A 16,306-nucleotide genomic window follows, 5' to 3' on the forward strand; every position below is an offset into this window, starting at 1 on the left:
TATATATATATATATATGGGCATCCTGCTCGTCTTCACATTTCCAGATTTCCAGAACATTATTTTCTTTATTTCGCCTGTCTGTCAACTCTCGTATTTGTTGCTACATGTGTATACGAGTAAACCAGGCGAGCTGTGTGTGCAGCTTTCTGCCTGGACCTTTCTCACAATTTCTGTTGGGAAATAAAATTTTATTTAGTCAAATTTATCTTTGTTGTTTTATACATTCGTTATTTTTTATATTTAGCTATGTTGCCTCATGACGACTCGTAAAACGTATTTTGGATTCTCCCATCTCAATAAGACACTCATTAGTGAGCGTGGCCGAAAGCACATCCCTTGTGCTTTTGGTGATTGAGAGACGGTAATAACGGCAACGGCGTGGTGCAGTGAGCTACGCGGAGCCGTGTGCCGAGCTAAGCGTGGCGAGACCCTCGCGAGGCCTGCTGACTGCAGCCAACCTGTCCTCGCTGCTTCTCCAGTTGCTCCTGGTCGTCTTGAGCCAGGTGGGCCTGCTGCAGGTGCTGCAGAGCCAGAGTTGGTGAGTTGCTCCATGCTTCCTATCAACACGCAGGCTCGACATTCGTCGTTTGGCACAAAGCCCCGTGCATCGGCGGTGGTGGTCGCGTTTAACTTGTTTCACATGCAATGAAAAAATCAGGAGAGGAAATATGTGGGATACGCGCATGGCAGAACCAGGCTATTTGATGCCCTAGCCGGCTACCTGAGGTGAAAAATATGGCAGAGCAAATATGTATTAGGAACAGGATGAGGCACGGTGTCGGCTGCACAAGTCCGGAAACAACTCACTGCATTTTAACGCAGTGCCGCGATTTTCACCCAGCAAGACCTGTAGGAAACGTGCCTTCAAAAATCGCTTCATCTGAGAGCAGATGGAAGCATTCGCTGGTCAGCAATCGAGATGAGCAAGTGACGTTTAGAGTATCGGTCAGAAAAGCAGGGAATTATTTGATAACAGTCGGAGTCACTACAGGCATCTGTATAATTAGAGATAGAGGTTTTAATGAACAGATAAAAGATGAAGGAGAGACAGGCAACATGCTACACAGCAATAGATGAACATAAAACGTGATTAGCTTAAACAAGCTAGGCGATTATATGTAGTCGCTTCGTTTCGAAGCGCATGCCAATAAAAACGATACTTATTTTCTTAAGTGACAGAAGTGTAAGGCATTTCTGTCAGTTGCGAACCTTGCGAGATCACTAGCAGAGAATGCAAGCGTGGCGTCATCTGAGAATTAACTTATTCGCTCACTGTTGTCAACGTGATAATTATTTAAATGTGCATGCGTCTTGAGCAATGTTGTAGCATATGCCGTAAAATAATTTTGACGGGAAACGTCTGGAGCCAGGTTTCAGTATATACAGAAAGGCGCGGCAAATGAAGACGGAACAATATATCGTGACAAGAACACCCATGTCACAAGCACACGACACTGTTCATGCACGAAATTTGGTGCGTGTGGTGCCATGATCGTTCTCGCTTGGCGAAATTTTCGAGTCGGCATGACTCACGGCTACTTGAACGTGGTCTCTTCGAGCAGTCTACAGGGTCAGCGGGCTGGAATGCACGCCAGCACACTCGCTCACGAGGTAAGGGTTTTGGCAGACACGGTGGACCCCGGACGTGTTTTTACAATTCCAAATAGGTACAGCGGGGCATGGTGCTTTTCACGGCGCTCGACGTTTCTTTGCAGGCGCTAGTGAAAGCGGGTGCGAGAGAGAAAATCTAGGGGCCTTTGCTCCTTGAATATGTGAGTCTGCCTACGCACAACGGGGGAGGTTTCTTAACGCGTGCTGTATCGCTGTATCCGTTTGTCCCGTAGGCATGCTGGCATTGCGGAGTGCGGTCCAGTTTGTTTACTCTCCGCCGCTGGCTGCCGGCGCGGTGAGGCAGTAGGCACGGATGCCCCAATTTGTGATCGCTGCATCTGAAAGGGCAAGGCTGGTGTTGTATAAGTCGCGGGTCACTTTTTCAGTCGCGACGATAGATTGCATTTTTTACAACCACTGCTCCAGGAGGGCACGTGTAACCGGCAAATGGAGGCCTCACGAGAGCGCCTTAGGTTATATTAAAGCAGGCGGCGCAGGATCTTCAGGGCACCGAAGCAGTAGCGGGGGGACCAAAGCTGGAAGCAGGGTGGCCCGTGGGTTGGGGCCGCGGAGGTCGAAGCGCACCAGGGGGTGTTCGCATAAACATTGGCTGTCCGTTATTGCGGACAGCCGATCTTATACCTCACTGGCACGCGCAGGCCTCTGCGAGCGCCAACCCACAGACCAGTCCGGGTTCTAGCTTTGATGTCCCCGTTGCCGCTTCGGTGTCCTGCAGGCGCCGCCAATAATGCGAAATAATTACACGTTGTTTAATTAGTAAAAACACGATTGAATAAATATAATTGCGTCCAGCAGCCAACTTGCGATGCTAAGTTCAGCGCCACTGCGCCTTGCGACTTCTGCCGGCACGCCTAAGGACAAGCGCATACAACACGCTCTAAGAAACTCCTCCGTAGTGCCTAGGCGGAGTCGTATATTCAAGGTGGAAAAGTCCCCACATTTCCTCTCTCGCACCCGCTTACTCGCGCATGCACGCAAACGTCTGTCGTCTCCACAAAGGACACGCCCCGCTGTACCTACTAGCAATGGGAAATACGTGCCCCGGACTGGCTCAGGGTATCCCGGGACACGCTCTCGAGTTGCCCGGGATTGCTCAACAGGTGCCCTGGGACTTCACAATGAAAGCAGCCGAGACCACATGTTTCACCGAAGTCGTAAGCTTAAGGCCCAGGCACTGGCAGAACGCAAGAGCTGCCGGTTACCGCGACAGAGTCCCGCACTACAGCTGTATTGCAGCCGAAACAGATGAAGGGACCGCCGGAGGCTGACGCAGCTAGCTGCTGATAATGACCGGGGCACGATACGGCCCTCGATGGCATGTGGCTAATTTAGTGTGGGCTCAAGCCCTGCATGCGAAGTCACGACGTCTCTTCTGCCACAGGTCCATTGCCTTTAGTCGCCGATTGTACTTAGCACCTTCGGCTGCTTCAGCTACTTTAGTGGCTGGTGGCATTCCTCGTGCTCTGCCATCTGAGCGCATTGATGCTGACGTCACGTAGTAATCACACGCGCGCATAGGCCTGCTTTGTTCACTAAAATTAAGTTTTGAAAACTTGCCCAGGAATAGCGCCTACTCCATAACTTATTTTCAAGCTATATTCGTAAATTTTGATTATTAGTCAACTATACATTTCTATTTCTCATGGAAGTAATGTCCGCCTCTTGGAATAATTCAGCTGAGGCTATACATGTATCTATATATATACCGAGGAATATAGGGCAAAGGCGGGAGATGTAAATGTAAGACAATGAGCAAAACGAGAACAGAGTGAAAGCAGGAGCCGACGTTTCGACAAGTGGACTTGTCTTCTTCAAGGCAACATATGCTTTCCTCGTCGCAGTATATATAGATAGGGCTTTTTTTTTATGTCAGACATGTACCATGTCTTTATTAAATGTTTGTAACTACATATTCTTCACCCATACTTCTTCCTTTGCTCGTATTTCTAGAGTACAAATGGGGCCTTCCTTTGGAGGGCTTTGACAATTGTGGATAAATTTCTTGACTCATGTGGTTATCCTTGGAATCTTATGCCAGTGACTCTATTTGGTTGCGTCTAGTATGGGCTGTAATATTGTACGCTTCAACAACAGAACTATCTCCATCAGGCTTGTTTCTTCGAGCAAGGAAATTTTCGAATGTGCAGTTCCCCCTTCTTTCTTTCTTTGACAATGCGTCTGGAGCAGGAGCTCGCCCATCGGGACCATACCACGACAATTTATTTTCTCCTATGGTATGGGCTAATAAAACTCTTGACACAACGTCTGTGCGGTTGTATTGCCCAGTAAAGTTACCCCAGCAAGTTGGCTCAGAGTGGGTTTAAACTTGAATGAATTCTTTAGTAAAGCAATGAAGGGGGATAGTTGGTGAACGTTCATGGTTATATTGCGCTTAGTTTTACACTGACGATATTAAGGGAAGGACAGGACGTGGATGGACGTAGCGCAAATTACGAACTGTTTAATACTGTTAAAGAACGCGCTTATATTCAGGGAGATATGGCGCGGGGGGGTGGGAGATATAAAAAGATATGACAAGGTGACGACATGTGATCATAGTTCAGGCCAGGTGCACATCGTTCACTTCCACCCGTTTGCCCTGGCAAACTCGACCTCAGCTTCGATAAGCGCGATGGACGGAGTGCTTACGCACATCTCTTTTTCTTTAGCTATCGCAAGGTCCTCCCATATTTCTCGTTCCGTTTTTGTTTTTGATGTGCCAATGACTGTGGTGCTTTCTAGTAGCGGAGAGCATTTGCATTGTTTGCAATGCGCAGCCATGTTGCTAGGTGCTGTCAGAAGCTGGCACATGTATTTGTGCTCCCGCAACCTATTCTTTACACAATGTCCAGTTTACCCAATGTATACTTTCCCGCAATCTAGTGGGAAAGTATCTAGTGGGAGCACAAATACACGTGCCAGCTTCTGACAGCACCTAGCAACTTGGCCGCACATTGCAAACAATGCAAATGCTCTCCGCTAGCAGAAAGCACCACAGTCAATGGCACATCAAAATCAAAAACAGAGCGAGAAATATGGAAGGCGCTTGCGATAGCTAAAGACAAAGAGATGTGCGTAAGCACTCCTTCCATCGCGCTTATCGAAGCTGAGGTCGAGTTTGCCAGGGCAAACCGTTGCAAGTGAACGATGTATGCCTGGCCCAAACTATGATCACATGTCGTCACCTTGTCATATCTTTTTATATCTCCCCGCCGCGCCATATCTCCTTGTATATAAGCGTGTTCTTTACCAATATTAAACAGTTGGTAGTTTGAGCTACGTCTGTCCACGTCCTGTCCTCCTTTTAATATTGTCAGTGTAAAACTAAGCGCAATATAACCATGAACGTTCAATGAATTCGTCGCAAACAAATAGCTTCCATCTAGTCGCTATGGATTGAATCCAGCAGAGACAGATACTAGAATTGGTCCAATAGTAATACGGAGTGTTGTGCGTTAGATTGTCTGTTAGAAAATCTGTTAACCTGACTCCGAGGCAAGCTGCAACCAATTCAAGTCGTGGCAACGTCAAACGTTTTAAAGAAGCAACTTTTGCATTTGCTAGAAGTTGTTGGACAAACGTTCTACCAACTCGCCGTGGTTGCTTAGCGGCTAAGGTGTTGGGCTGGTAAGCTCGAGGTCGCGGGATCTAATCCTGGCCACGGCGGCCCCATTTTGCTGGGGACGTGTCGTGTGTGACTGATCTCGGGGGCGTGCGGACGTTAGGAGCGATGAGGTTGGCAGACGCAGGGCAGCACAGTAAACAGACTTTAATTACCCCAAACTAATAATAACACTCATGTAAACTAAAACACAACAAAGAAATACTAGCACTTATGCTACCTACTTAACAGGGACTTAACATGTCCTTATTACCAGCCATGTTAGTCATTAGCGCATTTACACGCAAGTCAGGCAACCATAGCCTAAGGCTGCGCACTTGCAGAAAGGGTCATTCTTAGAGACTTTTAACGTCGCACGTATCCTCCGAGTCCGATGTGCGTTGGATCTTCATCGTAGTCGGTGTTTTCGCCGACTGAGTAAACGTTGCTGCCTTGGTGTTGGCCAGTCAACTCGTCCGTCTGTGATGCCGTTGTCCCGAACTCCGTCGGTGACGTGGCGCTCCGGCTTCTCTGGTGAGGCCTAACTCAGGGTTCCGCTGCTACTTCGAGTGTCAACGAGACGCCCCGGGGATACCCTACCTGCTGGTATGCCTCTGAAGCGGGATCCTTCCGGGAGTGCCCGGCACAGCAGTGAGACGCGGCAGCAAGTCCAAGGAACTCACTCGAATGTCGCCGAGGTCGACGGAAACGCCCTGGCCCGCCAGCGTCACGGACTTTACCGAACCTCCATGGCTCCCGCCGCCCATTGCGATGCTGACGCTACAACCTTCTTGGCCCAAAGCTACGTCGATAATGCCACCTCAATGCCGCTTCTCTTTCGATCGCAGCTCATGTCACGTGCCTCAAAGACTCATGCCGTTCGGACCAATACGTGCACATCGTCCTCTTCCTTTCATTCTGCGCCACATGCCTCTTACATATGACAGGGCGAAACGCGAAAACACCAGCGTAATTACATTTAGGTCACATTAAAACCCTAAGGTGGTGCACATTTCCGGTTTCCCACTATGGCGTGCCTCATAATCAGAAAGTGGTTTTGGCAAGTAAAACCCCCCAAAAAATAAATATGTTCTACCAGATGCTTCATCAGCTCTGAGATACGCAACAACACCATAGGTATGAGGGTTCACGTCCGTAAATACATGTAGTGGTATCGTCTACCATCGCCTTTGAGGTCAGTTAGCGGACGTCTGCTGACAAAAAATCATTTAGGTATTCAATTTCTGACATCCATTGGCATCACTCTTTGTTAAGTTGGTCAGGCAACGATGCATCCCAGTCTAGCCCTACGGTCCAGGTCTTTTGAAAAAGCGTTTTGGCTTACATGGCGAATGGCGAGAGTAAGCTCAATGGATCGAAAAATCGGGACGTAGATTGAAGTACAAATCACTTGGTGTTGAAACACAACGTTTTTCTGACATGAACAAACTAATGGAAATTTCTCTGCTTCTGAACTTCCATTTCCACGCGTGAGAAATGAAGGTGTTCCTGCAGCCAGAAGACCCCTAAATGATATTTTTACCTTTGAAGAAAACAAGTTCAAAAGCGGAACGAAGTGAGTGGCAAACAAACGCACAGAGCGCTGTGCAGTCCATACGACGCACTTTTTTTTTAATGCGAGGATAAATGCCTCAGGGCATACAAGGGTATGGGATGGGGGTGAATAAGGATGAATAAATGAATGAAAAAAGGTTTGCTGACTTAATGAAGTCCAAGAGGGATCGATAATGCGGTCCCTGCGTCCAAGCAGTGTAGTGACTCAGATTATGCGGCGAGAGTCCCGCTGCTGCGAGGTGCCGGAGCCTCGTCGGTTTTAGTGCAGGGCAAACCCACAGCAGGTGGTGGATGTCGGCTACAACATTTCGCGACTTGCAGAGTGGACACTCAGGACGAGGATATAGCGGGCGAAAGTGCGGCCACTTCTTCGAGTGCGTTAGCTAAGGTGGCACTCCATGCATATTAGGCGTTTGTTGAAGCGGGCGTAAAGTTTCATTGACAATTTTGACAAAAATTATTTCGCGCACCCCTGTGACCGTCTGTGATTTTTACAGGATGTGAATAAGTCGCATAAAACAACACCTTTAGGAGCCTCAGCTCTACTGGTCGCCTCCACATCCGGCTACAATATCTTCGAGGGTGCGGGAAAGACGAAAATATGGCATGTCCCCCTAAGGATTCGGGGGGGGGCGGGAGAGGGAGGGGCACTCACCCTGAATTTCATGGTTACATTACGATGTCATCCTGTGGAAGTGATACTGCGTCGTTTCAATATGGCATGGTTACGTGCTACGACGACGTGAATTATGTGCTCCGAAAATACTTATAGAGGCCGGGGGTACAGTAATTTACCATTTCATATGGAAACCTCTGAATAATTCCTCACCGCTTAGGCTTACAGTCCAGCTCTACATAAATGAATGGCGTTAGCAGTGTCATGCACAAGGGTGGCGAGCTGGGCTTGTTTCCTAACACCGTGACTAAAAGTGGTTAAGGTGCATCCGACGTGCCTTCTTTTGTCCTTGTGTTTGCCAGTGCCCGAGTACCTTTAGTTAACCGTATGCTCCTCATATGCTCTGTAGTGCGAAGTGGCATTGCTAACGCAGAACGTTTTGAAAACGCAGGTACGAGTACCCGTCACATGACCCTGAGGAAGACGTCTACGACTACTGGGACGTTGCTACGTTGTTCTTCCTCACCTGCTACCAGTACGTTGTAATCGCTCTGGTCTTCACCAGAGGCCCCCCATTCCAGAGGCCATTCTGGACCAACAGTAAGTTCACCAGGACTTATCGTGCAGTTACTTAGTGCAGGACGCGTATATTCACAATTACATTGGTCACACCACTTATAGAATGTTCCTTCTGATATTTTATACTATTAATTCCGAAACTTTCTAGAGCTTTTTGATACATACAAGACGTGGCAAGTTATGCTGACATTCAGCAAAAATATAACTTGTCTTGTATCTAGAAATAGCTAAGAAATGCTTATATATCACTTATATTTTATACCGATTGTGAAAACGAGACACTACAGACCTTGCGCAAGGTCATGTCCGATTCTTCGGTGTTAGTGTTGCTGTGTGTACTACATTTGCAGTGCAACCGCATCACATACATTATACGGGACCACGTTTGCCGCCACTGATAACCTTATCGCTAAATGAACTCTAACTTATTGGCGTGGCTGATGTCTAGGGCACCATGCTTCAAGCGCGCCGTGCAAGTGTAAGGTGAGGTTGGCACGTCAGGGGACATATCTTTTCATGAGAAAAATGCTCCGGTAAAAGGGAGGGGGGGGGGGTTGCGCGCCGTAAAGCCTAGTTTCTGGCATAGCATCAACAAAGTAGTTTACCGGACCCAAGCAACTCGAAGCTCAGCAGGGCCCTTGAAAGTGCAGCCGGAGTTTCGCTGCTTGTCCAACAACATGAATGATGTGATGGTCAGCGGGCTGTTTGATGTGGGAAGCCCGGCGTAGCCTGCTGAAGCGTTGGAAAAGGCAAAGATAAATCGCAAGCTCAAGAGGCGAATAGCACGACTCACACAAGAGGTGGCGGAATACGCTACCACGCTATGCAGAGAGAATTGGCTATCCCCCTGCGACCGCTTGGGAGGAAGATTGAGTACTTCCAAGACGTGGAAGCTATTGAGGTATTTAATCAACCCGGCCAGCAGCAAAACGGAATGCCACCGCAATATGGCCCGAGTAATTCATCAATTTCCTGGAAACGAGGCGGACCTCCTTTTGACTCTCAAAACTCAGTACTTCCCCACAGAGCCATCGGAGCCTCTGCCACCCTACACCGGCACCCCTAACGAGCTTCTAGATGAGGACATTCAGCTACATGAAGTAACAGCGGTGATAATGGGCTTGAGACGCCACACAGACCCGGAAATGGACCAAATTACTAATAAGACACTTGTAAATCTTGACAGCCCCTCGCTACTAGAGCTTACCGCTCATATTAACGAAGTATGGAGGGAAGGAAACCTTCCCGAGGACTGGAAAATGGCCGATGTTCGTCTGATACCGAAGCCAGGCAAGCCACCAGCGACTGAGAACCTACGACCGATCTCCCTCACTTCGTGTGTAAGAAAGCTCCTAGAGCACATCGTTCTCAACCGGCTACAACCATTCCTGGAGGACTCGGTTAAACTTCCAACAACGATGATAGGATTCCGTCCACACCTCTCAACTCAAGACATCCTACTTCAGCTGAAAGAGGAGGTGATTGTACCAGTGACACGCAACTCCCCCACGGCTATCCTCGCTTTAGATCTGAAAGGGACATTCGATAACGTCAAGCATACAGCAATCTTACAGAGGGTGAACGCGCTGGGCTGTGGGGCCAGGACGTACTCCTACATGAGAGATTTCCTCTCAGATAGAAAAGCCATCCTAAAGGTCAGACACAAAGCCACAAACCCCTTCCTACTGGGCGGGCGCGGCACACCACAGGGCGCCGTGTTATCCCCTCTCCTTTTCAATATCGCCCTAATAGGCCTACCACCGCTCCTCGATAACATCCCAGGGATCCGGCATGGCCTATATGCCGACGACATTACCATCTGGTCGTCCACAGGGTCCACCGGGGAAATGGAGAACCGCTTGCAGGAAGCTGCAGACGTGGTGAGCGACTATGCTAAGTCATGCGGGTTCAGCTGCGCCCCCCTAAAGTCGGTGCTACTCCTGGTCTCCCCGCGAAAGAAGCACACATCCGACTCGCCCAATATCAACATACAACTGGAGGGACACGCCATCGTTCCGTCTCAGAGCGTAAAGATATTGGGAATGGTTTTCCAGTCGGATCGCACCAATACAATATTAATTCAAAAGCTTAAGAATACAACAGCCCAAGTTACCCACATGATCCGGCGAATAACAACCAAGACAAGACGCATGGGGGAGGCGGACACGCTTCGGCTTGTCCAAGCCTTCGTCGTGTCTCGAATAACTTACGCTATTCCATACGCACTTCTCCACGCGACGGAACTCAAGAAAATCAGCACAATGATCAAAAAGGCATATAAGCAGGCGATGCGCTTGCCAATCAATACGTCCACAGAACGCCTACTACGACTAGGTGTGCACAATATGGCCGAGGAGCTGATAGAGGCACATTTATCCAGTCAGTGAACAAGGCTGGCAATTATGGAAGCGGGGAGGTCCATTCTCATACGCCTGGGGCTTTCTGCCCCTCTGAGCCATCCGCCACCTCAGACTGTGAGCTTACCCCATGTCATCCGGAGCAACATCACCGTACGCCCTCTACCTCGAAATATGCACCCAGTGGACCACACAGAGCGAAGGGAGGCCCGCGCCCTGGCCATACAGAAGCGATACGGGACTTCACCCTCTACAGCCCACACGGACGCGGCTTCTTACCCCAGACACGCAGCCACAACAGCCACCGCAGTCGTGAACGAGGAACATCGGACTAGCATTTCGCTCACACGATACAATCCGCTCCAAGCCGAGGAAGCGGCCATAGCCCTCGCGCTCTCCCAAACAGAGGTTGAAGTCATAGTGACCGACTCCCAACAGGCATGCCGCAACTTTGCTAGCGGCAGAATTCGTACCACTACGCTCCGGATTATCAATCAAAAGCCGCCAACGAGATCAGTCATGATCATTTGGGCGCCAGCTAATCAATGCATTCCTTGCAACGAGGTCACCAACCACGTGGCTCGAGATCTGACCCACCGAGCCCACGCCGAGGAATCTGAACCCGAGCGCATGCACCCTTTAATCTCGTACCAAGAAATCACACAACACTGCAAGCCGACTCGCAGAACATATGCACCCCCACACAAGTCACTACCTAGAGAGCAGGAACGATTCCTCCGAGCTCTTCAGGTTAATACATCCCCCCACCCAACCAGAAATCACCTCATAGCACCTACACAATTCTCTCCGTAATGCAGCTTCTGCGCAGAGCCCGGGTCCCTCAGACACAAAGTAGGGGTTTGCAGAGCAGCACCATTAAATCCTCCGAACCCTTACCCCACTCACGAGCTTTGGGAGAGAGCCTTGGCCAGCTCCGACCTCGAGGATCAGCAACGGCTGATTGCGAGGGCCCAGGATGCGGCCTGAGCTCAAGACATTCTGGAATGAGGACGCCTCTCCAAAGCTGCATTCACCCAATAAAAATGTTTATCCTCTCTCTCTCAAAAACTGTCAGATCGCGCCTCTTCCGGCGTGCTCGTGCACCGGTTCTCTTCTTCATTCTTCATGGAGCTTGGGTGGCCGCTCCGATCTTCTAGCGGCGCCTCGCGGCACTTTCATCTGACAATCAGATAGCTCCCCTGTCTCTCTTTTGCTGTTCCCTGATCAGCTGTCACTCCCGCCACCCTTCACGAGGTAACCTGCAAATTCACTTCGATTACCTTATCAGCTTTTGCACAGAGGCGTCATTGTTAGCCAAGATATGCATGAAGCAGCGACGCCCACACATCATTGCCATGAAAGGGAAATTTTTATCTTTGCAGTTCCGAAATCGGCTGCCATGCTGCTCGGAAGTAAAAGGCCCACCGGTCGGTGTTCGCGCGATCACCTTCAAATCGATCGCGACTGTACGGACCGTGGTAACGCGCAAGTACTTTAGGAGAAAGGCCGGGCACGTGAGGCGGTATCCATAGCCAAATAAGGAGACCAGTAGGGAAGGTGGGCGTGGCATAATGGCTGTCGCGTCTTGTCTTCTGACACCCCTGATCCTCGCTGGTCCACGAACGAGTCAGCTGGCGGCAATCTTCGGCGTATCGGGCGACTTCTGAAATAGTTTTGCACTCGGAAGTGTCAGGTGCGTAGGGCAGGATAGTATACAGATGACACCAAGGCTCACGCCCATACAAGAGAAGAAAAGGGGAAATACCAATGGTCGCTGGTGTCGTGGTGTTACAAGCGAAAGTAACGAACGGGAGTACGGTGTACCAGTTGGTGTGGCCGGACGAGACGTACATCCTCAACATGTCGCCCACTGTCCGGTTGAAGCGCTGCGTGAGACCGTTCGTTTGGGGGTGATACGCGGTCGACTTCTGATGAAGTATCTGGCACTCGCGAAGGAGGGATTGTATCGCTTCTGACAAGAAGTCATGACCCCTATAGCTGAGTAGTTCTCGAGGATCACCGTGGCGAAGGACAAAGTTGTCCAGGCAGAAGATTGCAACGTCGCGCGCGGTCGCGGGGGGTTGAAGCCACGGTCTTGGCGTACCGCGTCAAGTGATCGACGCCAACAATAATACAACGGTTTTCACATCCGCTGTAGGGGAGCGGGCCATAGAGGTCGGTGCCTGCGAGATCGAACGGTCGAGCAGGGTATGGTAGCGGCTGTAGTGGGCCAGTAGGGTGCCGTGGGGGAGTTTTTCTTTGTTTTTTGGCAGGCGGTGCATGATCTAGGAGAGTTGACTGTTGGGCTAGTAGGTCGTCGACATTTCAAGTAGTAACTTAGCGCGAATAAAACCAGCGAAACAAGAAAGACGCACAAGGACAAGCGCTGTCCTTGTCCGTCTTTCTTGTTTCCGTGGTTTTATCCGCGCTAACTTAATACTTCATATATGGGTACACGATAAAAAAATTAATTACGGGGTTTTACGTGCGAAAACCACTTTCTGAATATGAGGCACGCCGTAGTGGAGGACACCGGAAATTTCGACCACCTGGGATTCTTTAGCGTGCACCTAAATCTAAGTACACGGGTGTTTTCGCATTTCGCCCCCATCGAAATGCGGCCGCCGTGGCCGGAATTCGATCCTGCGACCTCACGCTCCGCAGCCCAGCACCATAGCCACTGAGAAAACCATGGCGCGTGGGTACATGATGGAGCGCACTGCTGCACAAACCGATACATTCCACGCCAGTAATATCGTTGACGCAGCCTTGTTAAGGTTTTCAGGACGCCGGCGTGGGCGCTTAGAGGGTCAGCATAGAAGTACACGCACATATCGGAGCGCATCTGACGAGGGATAGCCAGAAGTCACTTCCGCCTGTCAGGCATATAGCTGCGGTGTTATAAGTAAAGTGGGCTACACGACAAAGTGGGCTGCTTGACGGCGTTGCGTCCGCGTTGAAGGAACGGCCGATAGTGAGGGTAGTCGAGCAGAAGGCAAAGCGAAGGGTCCTTGCGTTGCTCGGAGGGCATGTCAGTAGCGGTCAGTAGTGACGGGTCTGAGGTCGGAGAACGAACGGAAAGAGAAGCCACATAAGGTGTCATCGGTGAGCGGGAGAGCGCGTCGGCATCGGAATGCTTTCAGCCAGAACGGCATAGGACATGAATTGAGACTTTTAGCGTGTCCGGTATTCGGGTAAGCGTGGGCGGTTTTCCGGTTTAGCGGAAGCGCCAACCTGAGCGGCCAGATTGGTCGCGCCAGCTAGTGGCGCAAAGCTCAACCACACAAACACTGCTAATTACTATATTCTGCTTAGCTGCTGGCGTAAATTTTCGACAGTGGCGTAATCGTGTTCACAATTACGCCGCTGCCTAAAATTTGCACGGGTGGCGAAGCAGGATATGGTGAGTTACTGCAGTTTTAGCTATGCGTTTGTCTGGTTGAGCTCTACAACTCCAGGCGGCTTCACCGCTCACGCTTACGCCCCGACAATCCGGTAATCCGCCCAAACCGCTCCCGTTTACCGGAATAGCGTACAAGCTAAAAGTCTGTAATGTCATATTCCTGCACGCGAAGCGCCCAACGGTCCAGGCTTCCCGGCGGGTATTTTAATGAGGAGAGTCAAAAAAGGGCGTGATGGTCAGTGAGATGGTGAAAGAACGGCCTTAGAGATAAGGACGAAACATGCCCAATGCCCAAATGATGGCTCAGCATTCCTTCGCTTTAATGGTGTAATTCATCGCAACTTTTTAAGGGCACGGCCGGCATAAGCCACGACGTATTTTTCATTCGTAGCTTTCCCTTGGGGCAAGCCCGCACCAAGGCTGACACCACTGGCGTCGGTGTGAACCTCTATCGGCGCAGTTGGTTCGTAATGGCGAAGAATCGGCGGTGAAGTGAGTAACTCGCGTAACTTGTCAAAGGTTTCATCGCATGCTGATGACCACTCGGAAATGCCTTTGCTTGCGGTAAGCAGCTACATCAAGGGTGCGATAGTAAAGGCGAAGTTTCGCACGGAGCGTCGAAAATAAGAGCACAGGCCTATGAAACTTGGCAGGGCCTTGATAGATGTGGGCTTCGGAAACTCGATGACTGCGCGAAGCTCATCGGGATGAGGAAGGATGAGGAAGGATGCCGTCTTTCAAGACAACGTGACGCAAGACAGTTCATTTTCGGGCAGTGAAACGGCACTTCTTGAGGTTGAGCTGTAGGCCATCTGAATTCAGGAAATCAGGATGTCATGCAGACGGGCGAGATGTGTCGAAACATGCTGTGAGAAACAACTATCTCATCCAGGTAACATAAACAAGTCATCCACTTGTGTCCACGAAGGATGGTTTCAACCATGCGCTCGAAGTCAGGGGGTGCATTGCAGAGCCCGAAAGGCATAATGTCAAACACGTACAGGCCATCGGTAACGATGAAAGCTGTCTTAGCGTGGTCAGCGTGAGCCATGGGAACCTGCCAATAGCCAGAGCGGAGTTATAAAGACAAGAAGTATTCGGTACCCTGCAGACAGTCAAGAGCATCGTCGATACGAGGCAGTGGGAAGACGTTTTTTCTTGGAATCCTGCTTAGGCTGCGATAACTGATACAAAACCGAATGGTGCCAATTTTTTTGTGCACTAGAACGACAGGTGACGACCAAGGGGTTTGAGAAGGCTGAATGACGCCGCGCTGAAGCATGTCGTCCACTTATACCGTGACAACTCGGCGCTCTTCTGTGGAAACGCGATACACACGCTGTCACAAGGAGGCTTGAGAACCGGTGTCGATAGTATGAGAGACACTTGCCGTGCGACTCATGGATGGTATGTTGCAGTCGAACAAGAATGCAAACTTGTTCAGTAGAGCAAGAAGTTGAGTGCGATGAGACGCTGAAAGCTCTGCACTGATGGCATTGTCGAAAACTGCTGAAGGCAATGTTGATGAAACGGAAGTTATAGCGATCAGATGCGAATGGGTGGCGCCGTCGTGAACATCAAGGTCTTCAATACACGTGATGGCTTGCACAAATCCTAAGGTATCACCGTGCAGTATAGTCATTGGCTACCAGTACGGATTACAGATGGGTATCAAAGCGCATTCAGACCTAACAGTGACGACGGCGAACAGGAGAAATAAGTCCTTGCGGCGGGCAAGCATGTTAGATGGCGTAAACGCCACAGTTTGGTCTCTCTGGCACGGCTGTGCACTACAAGGTCACAAGGACTGACGTCTCTGGAGGTAGATCAGTATCATCATCAACGAAGACCGTGAACATTGTGGTCGGCGCCAACTGATGGCGAGTCACATAGCGGCGAAAATGCTACTTGCGCGCACGAGCAATAGATGATGGCACTATCACGATACAGGAAGTGCCACCCGAGGAAGGGTTCATGAGAACAGGAGGGCAACACAAAAAATTCGATGATGTACAAAACGTCTTGGATGACTACACGGGTGGGGAATACAGCTGTAGGATGAATGCGTTACGCGATAGCAGTGCAAAGTGCCATGCCAGATGAAGAGGGCGTGACTTTTTTCAGCTTGAGACGAAGATTTTCACGTATGACGGAACTGGCGGCCCCGGTACGACAAACGCTCGGGCGGATGCTCACTCGTCATGGACGTCAATGACATTCTGTGGTGAAAAGTCAGGTCTTAGAAAGTTCGATGAACTTGCAATTCTTGCCTCCGGAACTGCACTAGTCAGTTTCCCTCGGCAGTAGGTGGCCGAAGACGCATAGGTGAGAGTGACCGTCGACGTGGAGAAGGAGAACGGCGACTGTCTCAATGGTGATCATGATCGAAGGGTCTCATCGGTGAGCCAGCGGAATCATGGCAGCGTATCTGGGCGGCATGTTATGGAGCGTAGGGAAACTCGTCGAAGGCGTCAAGGTGCGAGGGCATGTTACGACGACAAAAGCGCGCAACGTGACCGGCAGTTCCACAGAGTATGCAAA

General features: G+C 50.1%; 1 protein-coding gene across 2 annotated transcripts in view; it reads left to right on the top strand.

Moving 5' to 3' along the window:
- Positions 1–16,306, top strand: part of LOC139055903 (polyamine-transporting ATPase 13A3-like) — a 220,057-nt gene that overhangs the window by 181,748 nt on the left and 22,003 nt on the right. For both annotated transcript variants that reach the window (XM_070533538.1, XM_070533537.1), the window contains exons 27-28: positions 390–540; positions 7,878–8,026. In XM_070533538.1, coding sequence (XP_070389639.1) covers positions 390–540; positions 7,878–8,026 — 300 coding nt within the window. The remainder of the gene's footprint in view (positions 1–389; positions 541–7,877; positions 8,027–16,306) is intronic.

The sequence above is a fragment of the Dermacentor albipictus genome, chromosome 2 (genome assembly GCF_038994185.2).
Source record: "Dermacentor albipictus isolate Rhodes 1998 colony chromosome 2, USDA_Dalb.pri_finalv2, whole genome shotgun sequence".
Taxonomy (NCBI): Eukaryota; Metazoa; Arthropoda; class Arachnida; order Ixodida; family Ixodidae; genus Dermacentor; species Dermacentor albipictus.